The sequence below is a fragment of the Amblyomma maculatum genome, chromosome 1, assembly GCF_055883805.1.
Source record: "Amblyomma maculatum isolate TAMU_Amacu chromosome 1, ASM5588380v1, whole genome shotgun sequence".
Classification (NCBI taxonomy): Eukaryota; Metazoa; Arthropoda; class Arachnida; order Ixodida; family Ixodidae; genus Amblyomma; species Amblyomma maculatum.
In genome coordinates this window covers 483,640,032-483,666,451 of record NC_139344.1, presented here as the reverse complement: position 1 = coordinate 483,666,451, position 26,420 = coordinate 483,640,032, and the positions used below count along the sequence as shown (strand labels likewise).

Sequence of the window (26,420 nt, the reverse complement as noted above, 5' to 3'; positions counted from 1 at the left end):
CACGGATCTCTGACGGATGTACAAAACTAGCTATTTGAATCTCCCACTGAGATCTGCGCCAGATATCCGTTGGCGTATCTATTGAGGACATTTGGAAATTATGACTCCTCTACTTAGAAGAAGCAATCTATGATACTGCAGGCAATTAATACATCTGGCAGACTCCATGCACTTATAACGAGTCCATGAAATGCTTGAAATTGGGCACGCGCCCTGAAGTATGTCGGATGCATGCCTCTACAAAGCAACTAATGGCCACAAAGTACAAAGCATGAAATTGATAGTTTTATTAATGAAATTAATGCTGCTTCCAGTCTTCAAGAAGTGTTCATCTGGTCCTGACAGCACAGCATCAGGGCAAGCATTATTCTTATGGCAGGACTTGTAGCCAAAATTGGAACGAATTTCTGTAAAACAAAACAAAAACATGCCAAAGCAATGAACTGTTATCGAAAGGCTAAGCAAATTTTTATGCTCAACTACTTTATTACAAACAATATCAGAGATACGCAATTCAGTATTTCTGCAAGCTTGCCTCTAATCATCAATGCATCTCCATTCCTGTCAGGCTTGGACAAGTATTTGCAGTGCATATAGTCATTATCACCATCAACCTGAATGCAAAGTGCAGAAGGCAAAATTGAGCACTATGATTTGCAGTCAGGGATAATAAGGCTGAACACTTTCAAGATGGCAGTTTTATTCTGTAGCAGGTATTAAGCAAAATGCTTCATTCACAAACTGATACTCCCATTCAGAAGCTGTTAGCAGCTCTGTGAAAAGCAAGGGTGACCTGTGCCATTTAGGATCCTGTGCACTATAATAGGAAATAGTGCACATGCATGCCTCACCTCCCCCCCAAATTGGTGGGTTCAACAGTAGGAGCAGACATATCTATTATAGTGTGCAGAGGTGAGAGGTCCCAGGATTGGGCCAGGTCGCCCTGCCCTTGGCAGTGCTGCAAACGGCTTCGAAATGGGGTATAGGAATTAGTGGAACATTAAGGAGCAATGCACACTGATTATTTATCCAGATGTGACAGGCAAGTGAGAAAGGAGCGCAGCATCCTTTTCATACATATTCATGCATATTTTATCAATTGTTGCCAGAAAGAATAGTGCAAAGTTAGACATGAAAAAAGCCAGCAGTTACTGAAACCAAGGAAAGAATAAGAGAGTATTTATACTTTCTAATTTGTAGTGCTGATCAACAAAGAAGCAATACAGTCAAACCCGGATATATCGAACTCGAAGGGGATCGCGAAATAGTTCGATATATCGATAATTCGATATACAGAAATCGGCTTGGGACAGCACTTACGATGCGAAAAAACGATACCGCATTTGTGGCGTAATCAACTCACTTGCATAATGAACCCACCCTTCACTTTTGCACTCGAGAATTTGGAAAAAAAAAAAAAAGAAAAAAAAAAGCGATTAAGCGATCTCAGCGACAAGCGGCAGCGACAGAGCAAAAAATTTCCAACTTGTTGGAACGTCCCTCTGCCCTTCGAGCCACCGCGGCAGCTCAAAACAAGGTTTCTGTGTCGCCGCGGCAGAAATCGCCAGCGTTTTCGCTTGCATGTCGCACTCCGTTTCGGTCGTCTCATCCACAGCTCATTTCTTGGCAGCGTGCCAAGGTGCTGCGCAGCGATAACGTCGCGGCGTGTTTATCTTTTGATAGCTCCTGCGGCGGCGGGGAGCGAACTTGGCAGAGTGCCCGTGATGGCTCGATTGCACAAGCCTGGTTCGATTTATCACGCCGCGCTTGGGGCGAGCGTCATGATCGCAGCAGCTGACCACGTGCTTTCGCCGATTCATACATGCAAGGATAAACTATAAAAATAAATAAATAAATAAACATCCCCGCCATAAAAAAAAAAAAAAAACTGCCGCTTCTTAACGTCCGCAGCCGCCATATCTTACGCTACGCCGCGCGTACAGCACAACAATAAGAAAGGATGACTCGCAAAAAGAAAAACTGAGACAGCTGCCGCTTCTTAACATCCGCAGGCGCCATAGCCGCGTCCGCCGCCGCGCCGCTGCACGGAGGTGGTTCGCAACACACGCTGGAGAAAGCGACGTCTGCCTGAAAGTTTGAGCTGGATTGGCGCATGCGTTGCGTGTGCTGAAGGAGAGAGATAGCTCGGCAAAAGAATGGGCACACCCACGCACATGGCTTGCAAATGCCATGTGTTGGCGCGCGGGAAACGACAACTGCAGATGCGCGCGCCTTTGGGGAATGTGCGCGGCGCTGCCCAGACCAGCCGTTGCCGAATTGTCCCCTCTCATTCCTTCCGCGCGTGGCTTGAAAACGTCACGCGGCAAACGGCGAAGGGTGATGCGATCGTCTTTGGGGAAGGCACACTTTCCAGTGCGTGGTGCGGAGTTCGATATATCGAACGACCGGTGAAATTGAGTTCGATATATGACGCGGCTTTCCTATACTTTTACATGGGATTTTCAAGGGGATATTTCGTGAGTTCGATATAACCAAAATTCGATATTTCGTGAGTTCGATATAACCAAAATTCGATATATCCGGGTTCGATATAATCGGGTTCTACTGTATTATTTTATAACTGAAACTTGATTGATTACAAAGCACAAAAAATCCAAACCCACAACCTCATAAAGTTTAGAATATGTAGCTGGCAGAGCAAGCCTATATATTTTCCACAGTTCATAACCCATAAGCAACAAAATATTTCTTGAAGTGCAATACAGTCAAACCCGGTTATAACGAACTGCGTAATTCAACGCAATTTGTTCGCTATATAAAGTATTTCGCCATAACCAAACCCGTTTATAACGAACTTCAGTACCAAATTCGTTATACACGATGTCCAGACAGCGCAGCGAAAACGCACTAACTAAAGAAAAACCGTGCCGCTCGCCATGAATCTACAAAAGAAATTTATTGCAGATAAATGCTCACTTATTTGCAGTAGGCAGTGATCTTCGCCTGAACACTGCATTTAACTCCATCAGCGAGAATCGCACTTTCCACACGCGACATCATTTCCACAAACTCCAGTCCGCTTCCCTGTATTCCGGAGCAGTATCGGCGCAGCAGATCGGTAGCAGCGAGGGCTTCGTGCAACGTCGGGCGAGGGCGATCGTCCTCCGGCGGCGGCTCCTCGGTCTCCTCGTTCGCACCAGATGCCAGCATGTCGGCAACAATTTCAGAGTCCAACGGGCTCGCTGTCATTGCTACGTTGTCGTCAACAGTGAGAAAATCCTCCAGGGCAACTTCTTCGGGCACAGCGTCCGGAACATCAGCGAGTTCTTCCCATAGCGTGGCAACATTGCTGTCATCTTGCACAGTGCGCGCTTCACTAGCAGCTTCTGCATCCTCTCGACATAGTCCAGCATGGTGGAAGCAGTTGCGGATTGTGGATTGCGTCACGTCTTGACAGGCACGGTTAATCATTTCTATTGCGGCCAGCAAATTAATCTTGAGCTCGTCGTTAACCCGCAATTTCACCAACAGCCGCTCAACGACGCGTTTCCTGTAGCCCAGCTTGAAAGCGCGGATGATCCCCTGATCGAGGGGCTGCAAAACCGCTGTTGCGTTCGGTGGCAGGAAACAAAGCTCGATGTTCTTGAGCGTGACGCCGCAGTGGTGCGCAGAACAGTTATCGAGGAGGAGGCAAATCTTTCGCCCGCTCGTTGCAAGTTCCTCGTCCCAGCCACGCAGCCACGCTTCGAACAACGTTCTGGTCATCCAGGCCTTAGAATTTGAGTTGTATGTGACTGGGAGTGAAGTGCATCCTCGCAGGCACATAGGAGACTTGAACTTGCCTATGACAAGCGGCCGCAGCTTTGATGAACCCTCCATGTTTGTCGTGAGAAGAACGGTGACTCGGGCCTTATTGAATTTGCCGCCATGGCACTTCTCATTCTTTAGCGCCAAGGTTCTGCTCGGCAGCAGTTGCCAAAACAAGGCAGTCTTGTCGGTGTTAAAAATATTGCACGGTTCGTATCTCTCCGTGACAGCACGCCACACGTCTTGCACCCACTTTTCAGCACTCTCAGCGTCCACTGCTTGGCTTTCACCTGCAACCACCTTCCCGGTGATGGAGTAGCGGTCTTTAAATCGTTGGAGCCAACCACTGCTTGCTGTAAACCCCTCGACGTCCAGGATGAAGGCAAAATCTTTTGCCTTCTGTTGTAGCATGGGGCCAGAGACCGGCAGATTTCGCGCGCGAACGTCCAAGAACCTTGGTACAGCGCTTTCTCTACTTGGTCGTAAGCCGGCTTGCGGTGGCGAAAGCCATCACCATTTGGTCGTTCCTGTGCATTGCCTCTGATGGCCGGCTGGTTTTTCAAAATGGTGCTTAACGTGCTCCGCGGAATCTTGAAATGCGCGGCAACGTCAGACTTTTTTTCGCCGCGGCCAACGCGGCGAATTATCTCCAGCTTGTCGGAAAGCGGTAGGGCACGCCGCTGCTTCGTCGTCATCTTGCAGGATGTAGCGCCGGAATGCAAGCCAGCAGCAACGTAGGCACGTCCGGAATCGTGAGGATAGCAGCAGCACGACTTGCAAACGCGAACAAAGAAAGCTCCGAGGATGCGGGAAAGTTCGCCACTGACGCGTTCGTTGTTCGGAGGCTGCCTTCCCTTCGCCCAAACTTGAAACCAGTTCTGGCCGGTGTTGCTTCTTTCTCGAAGCGCAATAGGTCCGGAGCTGCTCGAACGTCTTTGATCACATGGTAGGCAGCTGCCGAATTATCATCATCATCATCAGCCTGATTATACCCACTGCAGGGCGAAGGCCTCTCCCATATTTCTCCACTTAACCCGGTTCTGTGCTAGCTGCATCCACTTGACCCCTGCGAACTTCTTAATCTCATCCGCCCACCTAACTGCCGAATAGGAGCGCTGCAAAGAGAGGCTGGCCGATGGCGCGGATTTTAAAGGCTACTCACGCTACTCCGGGCGACGGCCGCGCATGCGTACAGGAGGGTCCCTCGTGGAAGCTGCTGTAGAGAGCCCCTCCTGCGTTTTACGGAAGCGTGGCATCGGCGCAGAAGCAGCAGAAGCACCCTAGCGGGCGCGTGATGACGTATGTGCTGTGTGAGACCTTGGGGAACGGAGCCGTCGCCAATCCCCCTCCCATCTGACAACGGCATGCGCTAGAAGTATTGCGGCCCGGCAGCGTGGGCTGCCCGGAGAGAACTCGGAGCCGGCACAAAGGCCCGCCCGTTGGCGGCCGTTTGGCGACCGATCGCGCGCGCTGAGTTCGCTATATCCGATGTGTAGTTCGTTATAAAAAATACATTTTATATGCATAATGCTAGCGGAAATTCGAGTGTTCGATATAAAACATAATTCGCTCTATCCGAGTTCGTTATATTCGGGTTTGACTGTATAGGTTCGGTCTGGTTTATAGGGTTTAACATCCCAAAGTGACTCGGGCTATCACCATAGTGGAAGTCTCGAAATTTCGACCTCCTGGGGTTGTTTAATATGCACTGACATTGCACAACACATGGGCTCCTTTCTTTTTAACCGTCTTAGTAACCGTCTTAGTCGGAATTTGATCTTGCATGCTAAGGTTCAGCAGTCAAGTGCCCTAACCATTGCACCCCTGCGGCCAGACACACTGTAAACACATACCTTAGTGTAAAAAGTCCGCATTATGCAACTCTATAGATATGACCAGTCTGAGAGCCTAATAAAAAGTGACAGATTCAGTCCATTTCTTGCCACAGAGTTGCAAGTGATCTGCGACTCAGTGCCTTGGTACTAGGTACAAGGAAACTGAACTATAGCTGGACATTCCTCCGACTGCATACTGCAGAAAGCAAAAACAAGGTGCTGATTATGTAAGGGGAAGAAACCTGCACAACAGTTCAAACTTTACTACACTCTGCTGCTGAAAACAGGTACTATATTGTCACCAGCCCAGGTCAGTCACCTCCACAGCACATGGCCAAGGAATGAAATATGAGAGAGCAACTTATGTAACACACACATGCAGCATACCAGCTGATGTCATTATGCAGAAAAACATGGCCTTTGTCAGAATTACTCGGTATGAACGATTCATTGATGAACCGATTGTGGGGCTCGTTGGTTTTCAATCAGTTTCAGCTGCACATAGCAGGATGAGAACAAAGCATGGAGAAGCACATAGAATTAAAAAGCACTGAACCAGACTTAAAGGTCCCTTGAAAGGGGTCACCAAGAAGGGTAAACAACACCATAACACTGATAGTTATTGAACCACTCATCATTCTCCCGCAAAAATTTTCGATCTAGCTTCTGCAACACCAGAGATATCGGCGATTAAAAATGACCCTTCAAATTTTCCCTCTCAACTCGTACGCCGAAGGGAGCCATAAAAAAATAAAGAATACAAGCAAGTTCAAAGCTCCGCCCAGACATACGTCACTTTGACGAACTTCCGGTTGCCGCACGCTCGCTCGCTGACTAACTCGCATCAACCCGTCCTCGCTCGCACACGCCTGAGGAGTTCGCCAGTTCCCGCAGCGATGGTTAGTGTAACCGCGAACCTGTGGTTACCCTATGTTACACGGCGGACCAAACCATGGTTACACCACTAACTGCGGTTATCGCAAACCGAGCTTGACGACCTCGGTTTGCGTCGTTTAACCGAGGTTATGATGGCGTCTGTTGACAGAAGCTACTCGTCGGCGCCCGAGTGCGCGAAACGTACGAGTGGGTCTGCAAAGTTATTAATTTGCCCCTTGTATCACGTTTAAAGATCGATGTATAGAATATGGTGCCGCCCAACGTCTTCGATTACGGCCGACAGCGCAGCGACTGTGTACTGAAGCCTTGTCTTGCCTGCAGTATCGTTTGAACGGCTTGTTGCTGAGCAGAACGTCAATAAATGCGCGGCCTTAGCTATGAAAGTACACGAGTTTGCAATGCTTGCAGCACGGGATGCCGCGAGCAGGCTGAGGTACGTTACACAATTACCGAAGGGGTGGGGCGCGCGAGCGCGGCGAACAACGGCGCCGTGCGTGACCGTCCCTAGTCATCGCTAGGCCTAAATTGTTTCGCTTCGAAGCCGCGGTGGTCAATGCTTTGGAACATGATCAACGCTGTCATAAATCGTCTACTTATGAATCCTATCCTGCCATAATAAAATAATTATAGGATCAACTCTGCCGACACATTAATCGCAGAGCTAGTACGAGCAGATCGGATCAGCCGAAATGCACCAGCGGCAGCTGGCTTGAGCAGAAACTAGCTTTTATCACGGCTATCGCTCTTACTAGCAATTTGCTGCTGGTCAGCGATCCTCACGTTAATGCTCAAAAGGATGCGTTAATGCTCAAAAGGATGTGTTCTAAACACTGAACACGTTTATCAGTGGCTTCTTGAGGGCCGTTTCCGTGGACCTTTAAAAGGAAAAAAGGTATCGATAAAATGAGGGCATGTAAAGGTGCAAATAAAATCAGGGATAAAATCTGATAAAACCACAGATGAATGCAATCTATGTGCTTGAGAGGAACACATGCTGTGCTGGCACATTCATCTTTGAGCTTCACGATCATGGCTGCTTCCACTATTTTGCGTGTCAGCTTATTATGGCATTTGTTCAGAATAGTGTTTGTTCAAAAACTGGGGAACATTTTTCATTGCTGTCACATTTGTGACAGTGCACTGGAAGGTTTCTGGACTGTGAAACTTTAACATCATTGCTGCACTCTATAAATAAGTCTTCTATTGATAGTTCGGCCAGTTTGGCCAATGTATGCTTGCCAGAAGATAGTGGATGCAGTATGTGACGATTTCTGTGCATGCTACGATGGTATTCTTGTGTCATATAGTACAACCAGTGTTTCCCATTGCCATATCTACCAATAGCAAAATGTACCCCTGTTTTTGAATAAACTATTCTGAAAAAGTGCCAAAAAAAAGCTCACACACAGAGTAGTGGAAGCCGCCACTATCACAAACTTCGAGGATGAATGCATGAGCTCTGTTTTCCTTTCACGCAGGGAGGTTGCTTTCATCCTGATTTTATCCTTGATTTTATTTGCACCCTTTACACGCCCTCACTTTACACATTTTTTTCCTTTTAATAGCTCGGTTCAGCTAATCAGCAATGAAATTTTTACCTTTCTGAAAATAAAGATACCAAATGTTAGCCAAAGCAGTGTCCACCCAAAGGAACAAGGCCAAGCAAACAGCAAAAGAACAGTCACACATTAAGACTAGAAGCAGTCACAAGCCACAAAACTCTCACAACAATACAGAAAATTGCATTAAAATACTCCATTTCTGTGCATAGCTAGTGAGTGTGTCGATGACGCGTAATTCTGTTTCCGCAATGGTAGGGTACCACAGCTTCTTTCTCTCCACTGGTTGTCTCTCAGCGAGTTAAACGAAAATTGTTACTGAGAGGTGTCTTTGAACGCAACCTAAAGGTAACATACACCCAATGAGGGCAGGAAATGATTACAGTGAAGGTAATTGTACAGTGTAACCATTGTCATACCGTCACCTCCTGGCTGCGTTCACGGGTGGTCTTGCGGCTTTTAGGGATCAAAAACATCACATAATGCAATCTAAAGGGGAACACAGCCAAGGAAAGATGTTGGTAGCTTATTTTAAAGCTGGAAATTAAAAAAAAAAAATTGCACTCGGAGGATTTGAACAGACGTACCAGTGTTAATTCATTGCGCCACAGAAGCTTTTTTTTTTTTTTTAGAACAACGGGAATGGCAGGCTTTAGATGCGCTCTTATTCATTTTGACAATATTTCCGCTGTTTGTCACCAAGTGACGCTGCTTACAGGACCCTACTAGAGTTACTACTCTACCACTGAGATAACGGAATCGTGCGTCGCTGACACATCTGCTGCCTTTCTTTTTTTTGTTTTGTCAAAAAAGCCGCTAAAATTTCATGCGTCACTTCATGAGTGTTGGGCAGACACTGCTTTGGCTTATTTGGTAATGTTTTAATTCTTGGAAAGGAAATAGAAGGATTTTGCGAGATAGCGATGTGTCATCTGCTTAGGTGTGAAGGAAGAGTTTGGCTCCTTGTTTTCATAATGATTGCTGATAGTGTACATATGCTTGCGGGTTCTCTCTTTGTGCTACTGTCGTAGTGCCGTTGTTCTTGTGTTCACTGACAAATCATGCAGCATGTCATTAACACAGAAAGTTGAGCTAGTTGGTACATATTTTTAAAGAATAACAGCGCGGAGACAAAGGACAAGGAAGAAGGCAACACCTGCGCTAATGTTGTCAGGTGTTGTCTTCTTCCTTGTCCTTTGTCTCCGCGCTGTTATTCTTTAAAAACAGCGTGTCATTGATAGCATATCTGAAAAACCAGGGCTCCAAAGAAGTAAGGAAGAGTGGTCTGCTCACAATTCAAGGACCTGTAGCTCCATGGATGCCGTAAACCCTTCATATCTGCCTCAGCATTGAGCTCTGTGAGCTATAACATGTTTGTCAAGGCTCCACCAATGCATGGAATCATCTCACTACGGTCCATGCACAAAGATTAGGATTTAAGTACAGAATATAAGTGAAGCCAGCAAATCTAACAGGGCCTTTAATCTTTGTGGTACACTTTTGCACAGTGCAATATACTGTGCCGTATGTGCCGTACATGTTTAATCACTCTGCAAGCCAAAGGAAATGAGTCAATATTATGCAAAAGTAATATCATTGAATTTTCAGCCTACCTGTTCTTTCAATGACCTGGCATTATTTCGGCACCAATCCGCTATGTGGGCAGGTCACATCTACAAAAAAAAGAAAGAGGGGAATTAAATCGATAGCGAAGTCACGCACCACTGCAAAGCCCTAGTAGTTCTGGCATTATCCCACAACTACGAACCTACATATCATTAACGATTCACACTTAAAGTATAATTTTTTTCTTTAACCGCGAAATCTGTGAGCTTTCTTTTGTTGCCGTGCGGCTGCGCACGGGTGAACATAATAATTACTCTCATTCCAAAACTCCACTCTGCCTTGAGGGTTTCCTCCAAAATATTGCCAAACCCTCGTAATAAGAAACGCAGATAGAAGAGAGAGCCGCGAGGCACTCGTTTCCGGGCCTTTGTGGTACGCTCGTCAACGCGAACAAACATGTCTCGTGGCAGATATCGCCTCACGCTTGTAACCACTCCGTGCTTGAAACTTCACGCCAGGGTGAACAAAGTGCGCAGTAGGTTGCAACTGTGTTATAACACATCAGCCATCCAGCAATAACATCTAAAAGTAATGTTCACGCACTGTTACTTACATTCAGGAGTGACTAGCCGCTCCTTTCATCCAAAACAAAGCACCATCTCGGCGAAGTCAGTTGCAGAAAGCTTCAGGGTCAAAAGGAGGTCTCGACTAGCGCATAGGTGGAACATCACTTTTTAGCACAGCCAAATAGCCACACAAACACAAAATAAGCTCGAAAAACGAAATTCCAACAAAGCACCACGGAACTGCACTGAACGACAAAACCCGCGACAATGGTGCCAAAAATACTTGTCTGCTGGATTGGATCGGATTGTATCGACTTTCAGGTGTTTGAGGTGTGTACTGTGTGGCCTGCCTGGTACGGGTTTCGTTTTCACCGAACGAAGAGTGCATGCCCCGGCCCGTAAGAATGCCGGAGAAAGGAAACGGCATTAATTATCAGATCAGATGCTAGACGCTAGCATGATTATACTAGATGTTATTTTATGAGCGCTAATGGGAATGGGGTCAGATAATTTCGTCATCTGCACAACAGCCGAATCAATTGTTAAATATTTTGCGTGAGGACAATTAAAACGTATGTCAGCCACAAATTCGTGGCCATAGACAGACATTCACGGATACCTCTCGGACGTCCGCGTGCATACATCCGCTCGCCATCCAATAACAGATGCCCCACAGACATACACCGAATCTCCAATATGGATATCCGAATTTAGATGTCTGTACGGATGCCTTACGAACGTACCACGGATATCCGTGGTAGATTGGGAACTGGATTCCAAGGGAAGGAAAGCGTAGCAGGGGTGGCAGAAAGTTAGGTGGGCGGATGAGGTTAAGAAGTTCGCAGGGGTCAAGTGGATGCAGCTAGTACAGAACCGGGTTAAGTGGAGAAACATGGGAGAGGCCTTCGCCCTGCAGTGGGTATAGCCAGGTTGATGATGATGATGATACTGCGCAGTTCGCCGCTATGTGGCTGCCTGTGACGGCTGTCAACGCCGGAAAAAGCCATCAGTTTTACCAGCTGGACTTCTGCAGCCAATCGACATCCCCATAGACCGATTTTCTCGAGTGGGTCTGGATCTTTTAGGACCTTTTCCACTGTCCGCATCGGGGAACAAATGGATTGCGGTGGCCACTGATTACACCACACGCTACACGGTCACACGAGCAATACCAACCAGTTGTGCAACTGATGTTGCTGCTTTCCTCCTGAACGACATTATACTTGTCCATGGAGCTCTCTACCAACTGCTCACTGACCGTGGCCGTTTCTTGCGCGTATAGTCGAAGAAATGCTACGGCTGTGCAACGTTCGTCATTCTTTCACGACTGCCATGGTTTCAGCGCTTGTGGTGTCTGTTTCTATTCTTTCGTCTGTGTGTTTTGCGCTGTTTTATTTTTAAACCATGTATCACCAACTCGCCCGCTTTGCCATTCTGCCTACCATTCACAGACGAACGGGCTTACCGAACGCCTTAACCGGACACTAACTGACATGCTGTCAATGTACGTTTCTGATGAACACCGCGACTGGGATATAACACTGCCGTTTGTGACATTTGCACACAATTCGTCGCGTCACGACACTATCGTTCACTCCCCCTTTTATCTTCTATACGGCCGTGAACCTCTGCTTCCTTTTGACAGCCTGCTTCCTTCTGTTGCCACTGCCAGCTCATATGCTCATGACGCCATAGCACGAGCTGATGCTGCCCGCGTTGTTGCTCGCAACCGACTCACAACCTCCCAGCACTCCCAGAAACGTCGCTAGGATTTCTGTCATCGCAACTCCCAGTATTCTTGCCTCTCGGCCTCTCGAAAAAACTTTTGCCCCGTTATACAGGATCCTACCATATTTTGCGACAAGTGACACCAGTGACATACGAAATTGCGCCCTTGCATCCCGCATGCCATACCCCTACACAACGCACTGAGACGGTCCATGTTGCACGTCTAAAGCCGTACTACACGGACCCTGGTTTGGATGCTAGTACACACTGGGACGGTGCTTTTCAGCCGGCGGGGTAGTGTTACGTTAGGCTATGCATGCGCTGATATGCGCATAAGAAGGAAAAAGAAGAATCTGAGTAGTTTTGGGCGAAGACGATGACGCTTGAGCAGTGTCGGCTGGTGCCTGCAGGAAAGGCCTGTTCTGTGAAAGCCTTGTCTCCCATCTCCGCTCTCTGAAACCTCAAGCTGAACTACCCCCGTAACAATATGCCCGGCATATAATCAAGCCAGAGGACAGGCCAGAGCCTTGGCCCTGCTTTGGAGCTGCCCAAAAGTAAGGGAAGCACTCTTCATGGAGACTGCCAAGTATGAAGACGATCGATGATGTGCTGTCGTGGTCGTTGACTTTGCCGGAACGCTTGTCCACTGGGCCAGCCTAAAATTCCGACACGCTGAAGTGGCCGAACAATTAACCATTACACTTGCCATATCTGATGCCGATTGCAGAGTTGTTGTCAGCGACTCTCGCACGGGCGTGAAGAATTACGCCAAGGGCAGAATATTTGTGGAAGCCTACCGAATAATGAACTTGAAACTCACTGGACTGCAAGGTCGAGCTAGTTTGGTTCCCCGCACACATGAGGAATGGCTCTCCTCATCTCGCCAACCTCAACGAGGTCGCTCGCTCCATCGCATGAGGTCTCACATACCGTGCCGGAGAGAGTCATAGCGAAGGCCTAGCAGCAAACTATGCAGAGCTCAGGCAGTCGCGTGGAGGCAATTGCAAAAAAATATATACCCGAACCCGCTGCAGTGCAACAGGATTTACCCCGAAATATATGACACCAACACATGCAAGGTCTGCAAGGCAAACATAGCCATACTTAAGCACATACTCTGGGAGTACAAGGCACAGTTGAAAGGGGTTAATCCCAAAACCCTCACGTCGAGGTGGTCCGCCGCTCTGTGCAGCTCTAGCCTCAGTGACCAACTCTGGGCCGTCCAGCAGGCCCTCAGACAGCTGGCATCATTGAAGCCGCAGTGAACGATGCTTATGTTTCATTTTTAGTCCGATCGCATGCCCTTTGTAGGCCATCATAATGACAGCAACGTGCATACCGTTATTGCCACTGCCTTTCAGTTGCAATGGCAAACAAAGAATCAAGCTAGCCCATCCGATTGACATCTGAAATCCAAAATTGCGCCTTTCACGTCTGCACAATTCCGGTTGGTTGTGGAAACGATGCTCGCTCAAATCTGTATCATGCCGAAAAAATGAGCCTCCTACCAAAAAACCATCATGATATTGCTGGTGCCTTTTTTATGACTTCTGGAATTGATATCGAACTTCTGGATTCCACGTAGTCCAAAATATTGGTCGTGAAATTGTGCGCATTCCTGTAGGGCATGTCACATTTCCTGATTAAAGTTCGAAATATCATGCAAATCCACATTATTGGAGTCCGAGACATTGGCTGGCTACTGTAGCAAGACACATAGTATAAAGTGCTTTTCCTACAGATTTAAATACAAAAAATTGAATACAGGAAAAGATCAAATAAAGCACTCATGAATGCTGCAATATGTAGGAACAGGAAAATCACATATTAAGAAAGAAGACCTTTTAAATTTAACTTGAACGAAGAAAGTACAGTCGGACCTGGATATATCGAACTCGAAGGGGATCGCGAAATAGTTCGATATATCAATAATTCGATATACAGAAATCGGCTTGAGACGCCACTTGCGATCGTGAAAAATGATACGGTATTTGTCACATAGTCAACCCACTCGCATAATGAACCCACTCCCCATTTTTGTCCCCGAGAATTTGGAAAAAAACTAACTCTCGGGGGCGCGTCCCTCTGTTTCGACCGTCGCATCCCCAGCTCATTTAGTGAAAGCTCGTTAATTCGAACCTCGATAATTCGAAGTACACTACTTGGTCCGGCCAAGCTCCATAGAGATCTGTGTATTAAAAAGCCCGTTAATTCGAACGCGAGTCGGTTCCGCTACGGATAATTCGAACTACGCGCCGCCGCGTCTGGGCGGCTTGGCGCACAACATGCGGAAAAAAAAAAAAAGTAAAGAAACACCTCCGCGATCGGTAGGCATAATTAGAGGCTGCGCACGTCCAAAACGAGGACAGAATAAGGAACCAGGTAAAACAATGGAAGGGTGGGTAAAACTTAAATGGCGCCATGACCGGCGTGGACGCGGCCGCGGCAAGGTCAGTGCATGGCCGCGCGGCGGCGGCTGCCTGCTCCGTAGCTCGCAACTAAATACTCGTTAATTCCAACCCTGTTAATTTGGAAATAGGGATAAGTACTGTCGGCGCGGTCCCAGCCAATGCCCATAAAAGGCTATGATCTCGGACGGGCACTATGGGTTAAACTTATTTTATTTTATTTTTTTGTGATAGCCATCCATCCTTCCACCCATCAGTCGTCAACGGAAGCACGCGAGTCAGCCGCGATCATGACGCCAGCTTTTAGCACCGTTCGCTCCTATGATTGGAGTGGCAGTAGACGGCGCCGCCCGCCCAAGTCGCTCATAGCATGATAAAGGGAACGTACTGAAAAGGAGGCTTGCACAACCGGATAAGCGCTGGCACTTTGCCAAGTTCGCTTTCCTCTCCCCTGCCCGAGCTAAAGTCAAAAGATAAACACGCCGTTATCGCCGCGCAGCATCTTGGCGCACTGCCAAGAAATGTGTTGTGGACCGTGAAGGCGCGAAACAGAGGGACGCGCTAATGACTAACGCCTTTATCATTTTTTTTTTTTCAGATTCGTAGGCACAAATCGGGGCTGGGTGGGTTCATTATGCGAGCGAGTTCGTTACGCGAATAAATACGGTACATTTACCGTAGTACAAACGGTTTTGGTCAGTTTTTTCGAGGCCATTCGATAATTCGAACATCGGATAATTCGAACTTTTTTCCCAGTCCCGTGAAGTTCGAATTAACGAGCTTTTACTGTATTGGCAGTGCGCCAAGATGCTGCGCAGCGATAACGTCACGATCTGTTTATCTTTTGACTATACTTTTCATAGATCCTACGGTGGCAGGGAGCAAACTTGGCAGAGTGCCCGCGTGATGGCTTGATTGCACTAGCCTCGTTCGATTGATTTATCACACCGCGCTTGTGGTGGGGCTGGCGTATTCCACTGCTACAAAATCATTGGCAAGCGTGATAGCTGCAAATACCGTTTGAGGCGAACAATGCTAAAAGCCGGTGTCATGATCGCAGCCGACCGCATGCTTTCGTTGATTCATAGATGCAAGTATGAACGACTCTCGCAAAAAAAAAACAAAAAAATCTGCCGTTTCTTAACGTCCGCAGCCGCCTTAGCTTACGCTGCGCCGCACATTCAGCCCGACAAGGACAACTCTCGCAAAAGAAAAAACAAATTGCTGCTTCTTAATCTCTGCAGCCGCCATAGCATACGTTCAGCATGACAGCAAGAATAAAAGAAGAAAAGCAAGAAAAAAAAAAATCTGCCGCTTTTTAGCGTCCGCGGCCACAGTAGCTTACGCGCGTTCAGCACGATGATAGGAGACGCGCATCGCAAGTCAGCCGCCGCATGCAGAGAGTTCACAACACACACTGCATGCATAGTGCGTGCTGCTGCGAACGAATACTGGAAAAGAGAGAGGAAGGGGAGAGATAAAGCTCAGCAGAAGAGTAAGCACACCTTTGCGCTTCGCTCTATCGCGTTTTTCCCTTCTCCCGAACACTACGGCTGCATTGGTTCCCTCTCGTTCCTTAACACACAACTTGCAAACGTCACGTGCTAGCGCGGCAGTGATACCGCAGATGCGCGCGCCTTGGGGGAAGGGTGCGGCACTGCCCTAAACCAGCCATCGCCGAACTGTGCCCTCTCATTCCTTCCGCGCGTGGCTTGAAAATGTCAAGCGGCAAATGGCTGAGGTGATGCGAATTTCTTTGGGGAAGGCACACCGTCCAATGCGTGGTACGGAGTTCGATATATTGAATGACTGGTGAAATTGAGTTCGATATACGACGCAGCTTTTCTGTACATTTACATGGGATTTTTAAGGGGATATTCTGCAAGTTCGATATAACCAAAATTTGAATTATCCGAGTTCGACTGTATTTTACTTTGCTTAATGTCCAAATTCAAGGAATTCCAAAATGGTGTGGAAGAAAATTGAAGGAAATGTTTCCCATAGTTGGTTCTCACCTTAGGTAGTAGAAAGTATTGCGCAATGCAAACCGTGTGAAGCTGTTGTTTATGATCATGTTGGGAGTAAAGCTGGTAGAGGGAGCTGATGGTGAGTAAAAATCTTAAGAAATATAATAACGATATTAATAAAATAAAGGACATAGATGGGTAGAATGCTTAAATCCATGAGCATAGTGCACAAGGGGGCCATTTGAGGAGAAGAGGTTAGGATGCATATGGCTTGCTTTTTAAGTTAATCATTAAGGGCCAGAGAGGAATATAGTTATCCCAGAATGAGATGCCATAGGATAAGGGGCTGTAGACGAATGCGTAGTCAAGGGATAATAATATTTTTTACTTCCTGTGCTTTCAACATGTGTGCAATTTAGACCTTTCTGTTAGTCTTTTTTTATTTTCCTTTTTCGTGGTGCTGTAGTCGTTTTGGCACAGGTTGCTGACTGCTAGCTCTCAGTATCGAATATTACCACATATCAGTTTGAGAAAAATGTAAAAACTAAGGATGTTTGAATATCTGAAAATTTTCAGTGGAGAATGAAATATTAACTTGTTGAATTATTTAAGTGAATCAGATACTAGTGTATGTCTAAAGTTATTTGAAATGAAACAAACGTTCTCAACTTTGTATATACTTTTGGAATATTGGTACAGTAAAATCTTGTTACAAGAAACATGGTTACAAGAGACACCCAGTCATTAGAGACACTTGAAAATGGTTTGGTTGGTTTTCCTACGATTGCCATGTTAACAACATTGCATACAAGAGACATGGCTACAAGAGACACTTTGTTACTAAGGGCAACTTTTTCAGGTTCCTAGAGTAAATTCTTCACTATTTAAAAGAGACACGACTCAGATACGCTCATGCAATGCAGCTGACTCATACCAACTCCAATGTGTTCCATATCAGTGCCCTGTTTTGTTGCAATATCAGGAACTGAGAAGGAGCAACTCCTCTGACATGGAAGTCAAAATGTCCCTGTTGTTTCAGTCGCACAGGAGTTTGATAAGTGACTGAAAGAACTGGGGAATTTTGACTTCCCAGCAAAGAGGAGGCACTCCTTCTCAGTTCCTAATATAGTATTGCGACAAAACAGGGCATTGATATTTAGCTAAGGGAACTGCCACACATAGGAGTTGGTAAGAGTCCTTGGTTACAAGAGACATCCTTTTCCTGTCTCTTGAATGTCTTTTATAACAAGGTTTTACTGTACTAGGTGCAAATAAGATCCACCTTATTTTTTTATAACCTCTGTTCCAAGAACAGGGCCAACACCTATGCCATGAATAATCCTACCTATCCTACCCAGCCTCCTATTTGACAAGAAAAATGACTGCAGTTGTAATGCAACCTCAGACTGTTCATTCCAACTGCTTCAGTAAGGCAGCAGGGATTGCATCCACATTATCTAAGGGGCACTGCTTCAGATGGGCATACCACAATGGAGTGAAGCCAAGCCCCCCCCCCCACACGAATGAGTCCTTTGAGCTGCCCTGTCTTGCCCTTCTATCGTTTCCCTACTCTACAGTGCCTTCATTTTCTTAACAGCCTTTTATCCATAGCCACCTTCTTTGCACGCCATGGGCTTTGCTTTGGCTTGATTTCAGTTTTATGGGGCTTAATGTCCTGAAATGACTCGGGCTATGCTGTCAGATTTCTCTGGTGTCGCATGGACACATTGCTTTTCATCTCCCTTAAAACAGTGCTGCTGCACCCAAGAATGAACCCAGGTCTTCTGGCTCAGTAGTCGAATGCCCTAACCAGTAAGCCAAATCAAGTAGTTGTTAAAAAGATGGCTTCTGCTGGCAGCTTTCAAGCCTGGGCGAAGGTTGCATTAGCTAGCTTGAAACACTCAGAACAAAAATGAATGCAAATCATGATTTTTGAGATATAATGCAATATTTGTTAGACTACAGTGCTTATTTCTCACTCTCGGTTTGTGGAATTCCAAATTTTTTCGCTGCAGAAACCTGCAGGAGTTGACTGGTAAAGCATTCAAAGTAGATAAGCACCAATGCACGAGTCAATTTTTTCACATAGAGAGCATCTCCCAGCCTCTACATTTGGTGCAGTGTGCTTGTACGTGGAATAAATGGGAGTTGTTGGACATGGCCATGCTTAGTTTCGTAGAGAGCCATCGCAGTTGTCCTGAAAGTTGAACTTTAGGTTGAGTAGGGCTAGGTGTCAGTAGCCCACATCCGAGTTCCTTTTAGGAATAAGCTTGCTGGCTGCAAGCAGACCACCACAACCCAGGGCATCGCTTCACTAACACAGATGATCCTGGATATACTATTGAATCTGGATGGAATTATTGTCTATATCAAGCTCTCAGTATACCCCATCCCATGCAAAAGTATAGGACTGGCATTCACATTTATCGAACTTCCATTCAGTGGAACAATTAATGGCGTGTTGTGCCCGTGTAAGTTGCATCTGTTCTCATCGCAACTCCACGGCCTTTTTTCACACGCTGAACCGGAGTGGCTGCACAGCACTAGGCATAGGCATGCACAGAGGGGGAGCAGGGGAGGCGGCCACCCCCCTAATCCTCTAAGGGGGGCACCTAGTTCGCCCCCATACTTTCGCTCTGTGGGACCTGTGCCGTTGTTTTTAAAAGTGCAGGGCCATGCAGATTTATTTACTGCACTGGTGGCTGAGAATTTGTGCTGTTGCATTCAAAGCTACCTTTACCTCCAGAAAGCGAATAATTTTCAATTCTGCATCCACGGCGAAGCTCGTTTTGTTTTTTAAGCGCACAGTATTCTGTATGTGTTGCCATTCAATCACATCAGTATAAATGTTTATATCCATTCCTCACCTTCGCGCTGTGGTTTGGCTATAGGGGCCTTGAAGACCAGAGGGGGGGTGTGCTGAAGTGAAACTTGGCTCCCTCTAATGCAGAACTCTGTGAACACCTATGGCACTGGGCACCTACTGGGAACACTACACTCTAAAACTGCCTGGCGGGGTGAACGATAAGTCTGCTTGAAAGTCGCAGTCAGTCTTGCCGTGCTTGTTTTCAGCATGAAACTGTTATCGTGCGGGCATTGGCTGCACTTGGTACTATGCGGTGAAGCCAGCTGTGCTGACTTGCAGCAGCTGTTGCATAGCCTGCTTAATATGTAAGAAGATGGAGAAATCAGCTTCAGCCTACTTTAACAGAGTAATAATTGTGTTTATAGTGTCCTGGTTACAGAATTAAACCTCTTATGATGAGCAGTGGCTTTTCTCAAGGCACCGTCCGCAGCAGCTTTTATGTGAACTTTAACCCCGACGGCACTAGTGTCATGTGGCGTGGGGTGCGACTGCAATATGTGAGCGAGGCGAGCTCTGATGCCCCTATCTGATCCTATAGAATATTTGAAGGCCAAGCTCACTTCTACGAAGGGGCATGTAGAGGAGCATTCAGTCATCATCATCGTCATCATCATCTTCAGCCTGACTTTACCCACTGCAGGGCGAAGGCCTCTCCCATATTTCTCTAATTCACCCGGTTCTGTGCAAACTGCATCCACTTTTCCCCTGCGAACTTCTTAACCTCATCTGCCCACCCAACTTTCTGCCGCCCCCTGTTATGCTTTCCTTTCCTTGGAATCCAGTTTGTTACCCTAAGCGACCATCGGTTATCCTTTCTTTGCACTACATGTCCTGCCCATGCCCATTTCTTCTTCTTGATTTCCACTAGAATGTCAGTAACGAGAGTTATTTCTCTGACCCACTCTGCACGCTTCCTATCTCTTAATGTTACCCCTACCATTTTTCATTCCATAGCCCTCTGGGTTGTCCTCAACTTAAGTAGAACCCTCTTGGTTAGCCTCCACGTTTCAGCCCCATAGGTGAGTACAGGTAAGATGCAACTGTTGTACGCTTTCCTCTTGAGCGATACCGGTAAGCTGCTAGTCATAATCTGCGAGTGCTTACTAAATGCACTCCATCCCAATCTTATTCTTCTTGTTATTTCCTTTTCATGGTCCGGATCTGCGGTTACTACCCGTCCTAAGTAGACATACTCACCTACTACTTCCAGTGCTTCGCTACCTAATGTAAACTGCTGTTCCTTCCCGGGGCTGTTGAACATTACCTTGGGCTTCTGCATATTTATTTTCAGGCCTACCTTTCTACTTTTCCTGTTTAGGTCACCAATCATTCTTTGCAGTTCATCTCCTGAGTTACTTAGCAAGGCAATGCCATCAGCAAATCGCAGATTACTGAGGTATTCTCCATCTACCCTTATCCCTAACTGCTCCCATTCCAAGTCTCTGAATACACCCTCTAAGCAAGCTGTGAATAGTACTGGGGAGATCGTGTCTCCTTGCCTAACACCTTCATTCAGTGCATCCCTCTTTTTCAGTGCATCCCTCCAGCAAGCAGCCCATCGCTGCAGGAAGCATGAATACACTGCATCCATGCTTCTGTGCTATGAAGGCATGCTTTATATTTTGAGATCCTCTTCGATATATCGACTGTAGTAGCTTCTATGGGCTCACTAGAACAGTGCATAGTTGACAACCAGCTTGTTTCTTAGTGCCAACATGCTTCTACCGACCTCTTCACTGTCTATCGGGTGCATTCCCTGAGATGGGCACATTGCGAGTCCAGTTTGAATGTCAGAGTTAGCTGTCGCACATTTTTTATGCGAGGGCTCACTGTGCGGGCTGTGTCCAGGGATAGCAGAGTCCCACGAGCTACCTGCGACCGACGAGTCAGACGACTCCACAGAGTCATTTCCTGAAGAAGGAACCCGGCGGCGCTCATCTGGCAGCAGCTCAGAGACGTTGCGGCGCAAGTACCGCCAGCTGAAGCACCGCTACGAGCAGCGCACCGAGAGCCTGCTTCAGATGCTGGGAGACCTGAACAGCAAGTGAGACCTCTCACTTTTCTTTACACCAAAAGGAGGCCCTTCTGCGAGACACAATGAAGGCCTGTAAAAAGGCCCAACTTGTTGTGTGACCCATTTTATAGTAGGCTGGGTACTGATGTTGCTTAAGGAAAGCAGACTGCAGGCATACAGCTTGATAGATTGAGGATGAATAGCCAATGGTATTATCTGATGGGGAGCTTTACTGCACTTTTTGAAAAGATGGGAAGGTTTAAGCAAGCAGTATCTTTTGCCGAGGCTTCGTTATGGTTTGCTGCAAGTCGTGCAGAAAGCGAAGGTGAACAAAATGCTACAGTGCTTGGTGGACATTTTGTTTCTGTGAAGCAACCACATTTGTTGTGCTTTGTTTTTTGTTTACCCTTCATTTGTTGCTACGTGTAAATGCTGCTGCATGCCGAGACATTTGCTGCCCCTGTTGCATGGCAATGTTGAAGCAGCCCCCTGGTGGAGAGGCCTCCTGTGCCATGCGACACACATGGCCCGCCCCCCTCATCCCGTCATGCAGATGCGTTGTGGCAGCACGTGTCCACGTGCCAGTCGACTCACGTCACCAGGTGCTTTCTATTTTATTTTCTCCCAGCATTTGGGCTTTTTATTTGGCCTAGCGGATTTATTGCATGTGAAATGAGTAAAAAAAAAAGCAGATTAGCACATTCAGTTGTTTGTAGTGTTTATATTGTTTGCATCCGTTCCGATTTTTTTCACGCTAGTGTGTGCTCTGCACCACACAACTATGGTTGTGGTCTTGCACTGCTTGCCCCAGTCTCGTTCTCAGCTGGCAGCTCATTGACAGCTGCACTGTTTAACTGAATGTTCTTGCATTCATGCTTGCGCAGCATACTAGTGTCCAAGGTATAGAAGTCAGTCCCAACAAAGCCTGCAGTTTGGCTGCCACATGGCTTGCACAACTCCCACATGGTGATGGTCATTATTGCTGTTTCGGTGCACATGATGATAGCAGCAGACATATTATCTTGATTTTTTTATTTATTTTTTTTCTGCATACTGCTAACCAGTACACTGGCTCAAGGAACAACTTCTAACATAAAAACATACAAGAAAACAAATAACCAAGAAAGTTCATAATCAGGTAACAGATGAAAACACTTTCCAGCTTTTTGGACAGAAGGAAAGAATAACTTGCTACATTTTTTACATTGCATTTTTTGCTTTTACCTGAGTATTGTCCTTCACAATAGAAGCTGCATGATTGGGCGTTTGGAGATTAGTTGGTTTGGAGTCATCTAGTTAGCGATCTTTCTGGGGGTGGTTATCTCAGTCTGGCAAGCCTGTAGTGCTGCGAAATACCTCTATACTTTGTGAAACGCTCGGCTGGGCCGGAGTGGCCCGCTTGCAACCTGGAGCTAGTTTGTGGGCTGCCTCATTCCCAGCAAGGGAGGTGCAAGCAGGAGTGTATACTGTGGGGGTTTGCCTGCTAATTTTGACGTTATTTAGAATTTGCTCTACCTGTAAAAAAACTCGTCCGGGATGTAATTGTTGATTGCTGTTTTGGGACCACGACTTGGCGAGGGGGTGATGACCTCTTCACCCACGTGTGTGAGTCGTGGAAACTGCCGTGCTAACCACTAGCCCTGTTCATCAGTAATGACTTTCACAGTCTGCTGCGTCAACATGCACCACCAATTCGTCACTATGAAAGAGTTTGCCCAGAGTTCTGGCTCTACGCTTCGTATGGTATTCAGGGTCTATGTTAACGAGTTGTGGATCTCATTTGGTAGATCCATTCTAGTTCTGGCTCGTTCCTCATAGTTTATGCTTAGCTTACAGAGAATTAATCGACCAGTTGGTGTGGCAGAGAGGCATTCATGTTCGGCGATGGTAACTGCCTCTGTGATCTCTCCTCGCATATTGTGCACTTCTAGACCTAGAAGTCACTCCTTTGACATGCGGATTGGTTGCTGCTGTTGCTTGTTTAGCACACTTTTTAATGATAATGTCTACTTTATTGGACGTATGGACAAATTTAGACTATGCGACTGACCGTGAAAGCCCTGTACTAACCTGAGAAGAATTTCTCCCCCATGCTGGAATGTCTGTTACTAAACTTGAAATAAGTCACATCACTTGCTGTGCAGTGCCTTGATAGGCATTAATTACGTCTCTATTGAGCTCATTTGCTAAAATCTAGATTTTTGAGATCTGAGGTATGGGCACTCCTAGACAGACAGAGTTGTGTTGGGCAGAGCCTGCTACTTTGACCATGGTAGATAAGAAACTCTCACTTTTTTTGTGAGCATCTTATTCCTCAGGGGGTAGCATATGTCTGCATTCCGGCCTGTATCACTTCCTTCTGTTGTCCAGAAAGTGATGTAGTCTTGAGCAACGTTGAAGTTTGGGCTTGTTGGTTCATACTTGGGAGAAATAGCACAAGAACGCACACAGCGCTAGTCTGCATACAAAGTAAAGTTTAGGTTTTGAATCAAGGTTCTGTGGTAGCTGAAGCAGGGTGACCTAGCTTCAGAGTCACATTTCTCCGGATTCGTGCGTTGCAGGGATACAGCAGCTAATTGGAAAAATCATCAGAACCAGCGATGGAAGTTCTTCTATTTAACACTTTCACTGCAGGTTGTCTTCAACAAAAAAAGCGAGCAAATTATGCTAGAATTTAGAAAAGGGCATTAGAGCCGCATGAGAGCTTTCATGTGAATAAGGACCAAAGTCTTTTCATATAGTCATAGCTGACCAAGGTTTTTATGGCGCATAAGCGACTAATGCTGCCATGCGCCAAGAACAATGTATTTTTTTTGCGTAATGACTAAAATGTTCTTTAGGTTGCAGCTTGTTTAGGAGCAGTGTTTTCTTTAGGAAATCAAAAATGCGGGGAATTTCGGCTAGTGCACTCTCTCCTAGGATCATGCTGGAATGGAAAGGGATCTGTTGCAAAATTGTACAAAATGTTTTCCTCTTAATTTCTTGCGTCTGGTGCATATGAAAGTAAGATATGGTTTATTACTAGTTCACTTTCTCTCTTTGCATATTGGTTTGTCCTCTTTCATAACTATGAACCTCTGTGTCAGGTGTGGGTGTGTCTTTTGCGAAGAGGACCTAAAATGTCCTCCATCATGCGTTTTTGATGACAGCATGATTTTCATTCCTCTATGACAGGTTTGACAAAGTGTAGTTTGTTGTTTATTTAAATATTCCAAACATTCTGCAATTTCACTCTCAAATTTTGTACAAGCTTCTTGGTATCTTTGTGCAGTGTATTCACCCTCTGTAATTTAGCATTGCGGCTAGGTAACCTGGTTATTTCTCTACAGCAATTTTAGAACCACCTACGCCAACAGCAAAGCGCCTTGGTATAATACACATCTGAACAGATTATCAAACAAGAAAAAGCGTTTGTTCCGTGCAGCCAGACACTCTTTAAAACTAACTCATTGGCAATCATACAAAAAGGCGGCAAAATGTTACATCACGACTTTAAGGTCAGCTGAGTTTCCTTTTTTAAACACTACTCTTCCACAGTTACTAAAGGCTAATCCAAAGTGATTTTGGGATGTCATATGAGGGAACACTAATAACAACACCTTATTATTACTCACTAATTCAGGGGACTCAGTGCCGTCTCACCTCTGTTCAAACTTACTTAACGACACATTCATTCAGTCATTTTCATCCCCTGTACCCACCACTCAGATTCCAGTTGTGAATGCTACTAATTATCAGCTCATGGACCCCATAATATTTGAATCAACAGGTATCAAAGCTTTAACAAATAAATTAAAACCCAAATTATCTTGTGGAACTGACGAGATAAATTTTAAATTTTTGCAAAACACGGTAGAATACTGTTCAATAATACTAGAGTGCATTTTTTCGCAATCATATAATCTTGGCATTTTACCTCATTACTGGAAATGTGCTAAAGTAATCCCCATCCACAAGTCAGGTCCAGCACACGATCCCCTCAATTACAGGCCTATTTCCCTAACATCCGTACCTTGTAAAATTATGGAGCACATTATATACACTCATCTTGTTAATTTTCTCGAAAATAACTTTTTTTCAAGTGCACAGCATGGATTCCACAAACTATTCTCTTGTGAAACTCAGCTTGTTTCCTTCGCTAATGATTTGCATGCCTATTTAGATCTGGCTTTTCAACTGACTGTATATTTCTTGATTTTTCTAAAGCTTTTGACAAGGTAAGCCACGCACTACTCCTTCATAAACTAAGCTTTCTAAACATCGACCCTGCTGTAATTAACTGGATCCGTGCTTTCCTCACGTCCCGTGTACAATTTGTAAATGCTAATGAAATCAACTCACCTTCTGTCCCAATCCGGTCCAGCTTTCCGCAAGGGTCGGTTCTGGGACCGCTCTTATTTTTGATTTACATAAATGACTTGCCTTCCTGTGTTTCTTCGAAAATTTGCCTTTTTGCTGATGACTGTGTCTTGTACCGTAAACTTGCTGATAATTCTGATGTCCTATTAATCCAGAATGACCTTAATAATATTAGCGAATGGTGCAGTAAATGGTGCATGCAATTAAACATTAACAAATGCACATCAATGAGGGTATCTCAAACTAATGTAACAAGTCCTATGTATGTGCTTAATAACGTCCCATTATAATCTGTAAAGTCATACCGTTACCTTGGTGTAATCGTTACTAGTGATCTAACCTGGAAATCGCATGTCAACTCTATCATCGCTAAAGCCAATCATACTCTCGGATACATTCGCCGTAATTTCTCCCTTGCACTGTCATCATTAAAATTAATAATGCATACAACATATATTCGTCCACAACTCGAATACGCCTCATCTGTTTAGGACCCCGGTCAAGCAACACTCATACACTCCGTTGAGGCACTACAAAATCGCTCAGCCCGGTTCACCTTAAATAACTATCAAAGGACAGCCAGTGTTACTAATATGAAAGCATACTTACATCTCCCGCTGTTATCGACTCGAAGAAAACTATCCCGCCTCTCACTTTTTCATAAAATATACTACCATAACTCAACATTGCACTTCTTATGGGTTCAACCACCATCCTACATTTCATTTCGCCGTAACCACAGTCAAAAGGTATACATTCCACACTCAAACACAGTTTCCTATTCTAACTCGTTTCTTCCCCGCACTTGTAATGATTGGAATAACCTGTCTGCATCCCTAACAAGTATAACTGAAGAAGAAAAATTTAAATAAGCACTACAAACTATC

General features: G+C 45.8%; 1 protein-coding gene across 8 annotated transcripts in view; it reads left to right on the top strand.

Moving 5' to 3' along the window:
• qtc (GRIP domain-containing protein quick-to-court) overlaps positions 1–26,420 on the top strand; it is a 138,143-nt gene that overhangs the window by 79,275 nt on the left and 32,448 nt on the right. For 5 of the 8 annotated variants that reach the window (XM_084607835.1, XM_084607848.1, XM_084607855.1 and 2 more), the window contains 2 exons: positions 21,009–21,204; positions 21,657–21,776. In XM_084607835.1, coding sequence (XP_084463961.1) covers positions 21,009–21,204; positions 21,657–21,776 — 316 coding nt within the window. The remainder of the gene's footprint in view (positions 1–21,008; positions 21,205–21,656; positions 21,777–26,420) is intronic. The other 3 variants (XM_084607828.1, XM_084607877.1, XM_084607862.1) reach the window with 2 other exon arrangements.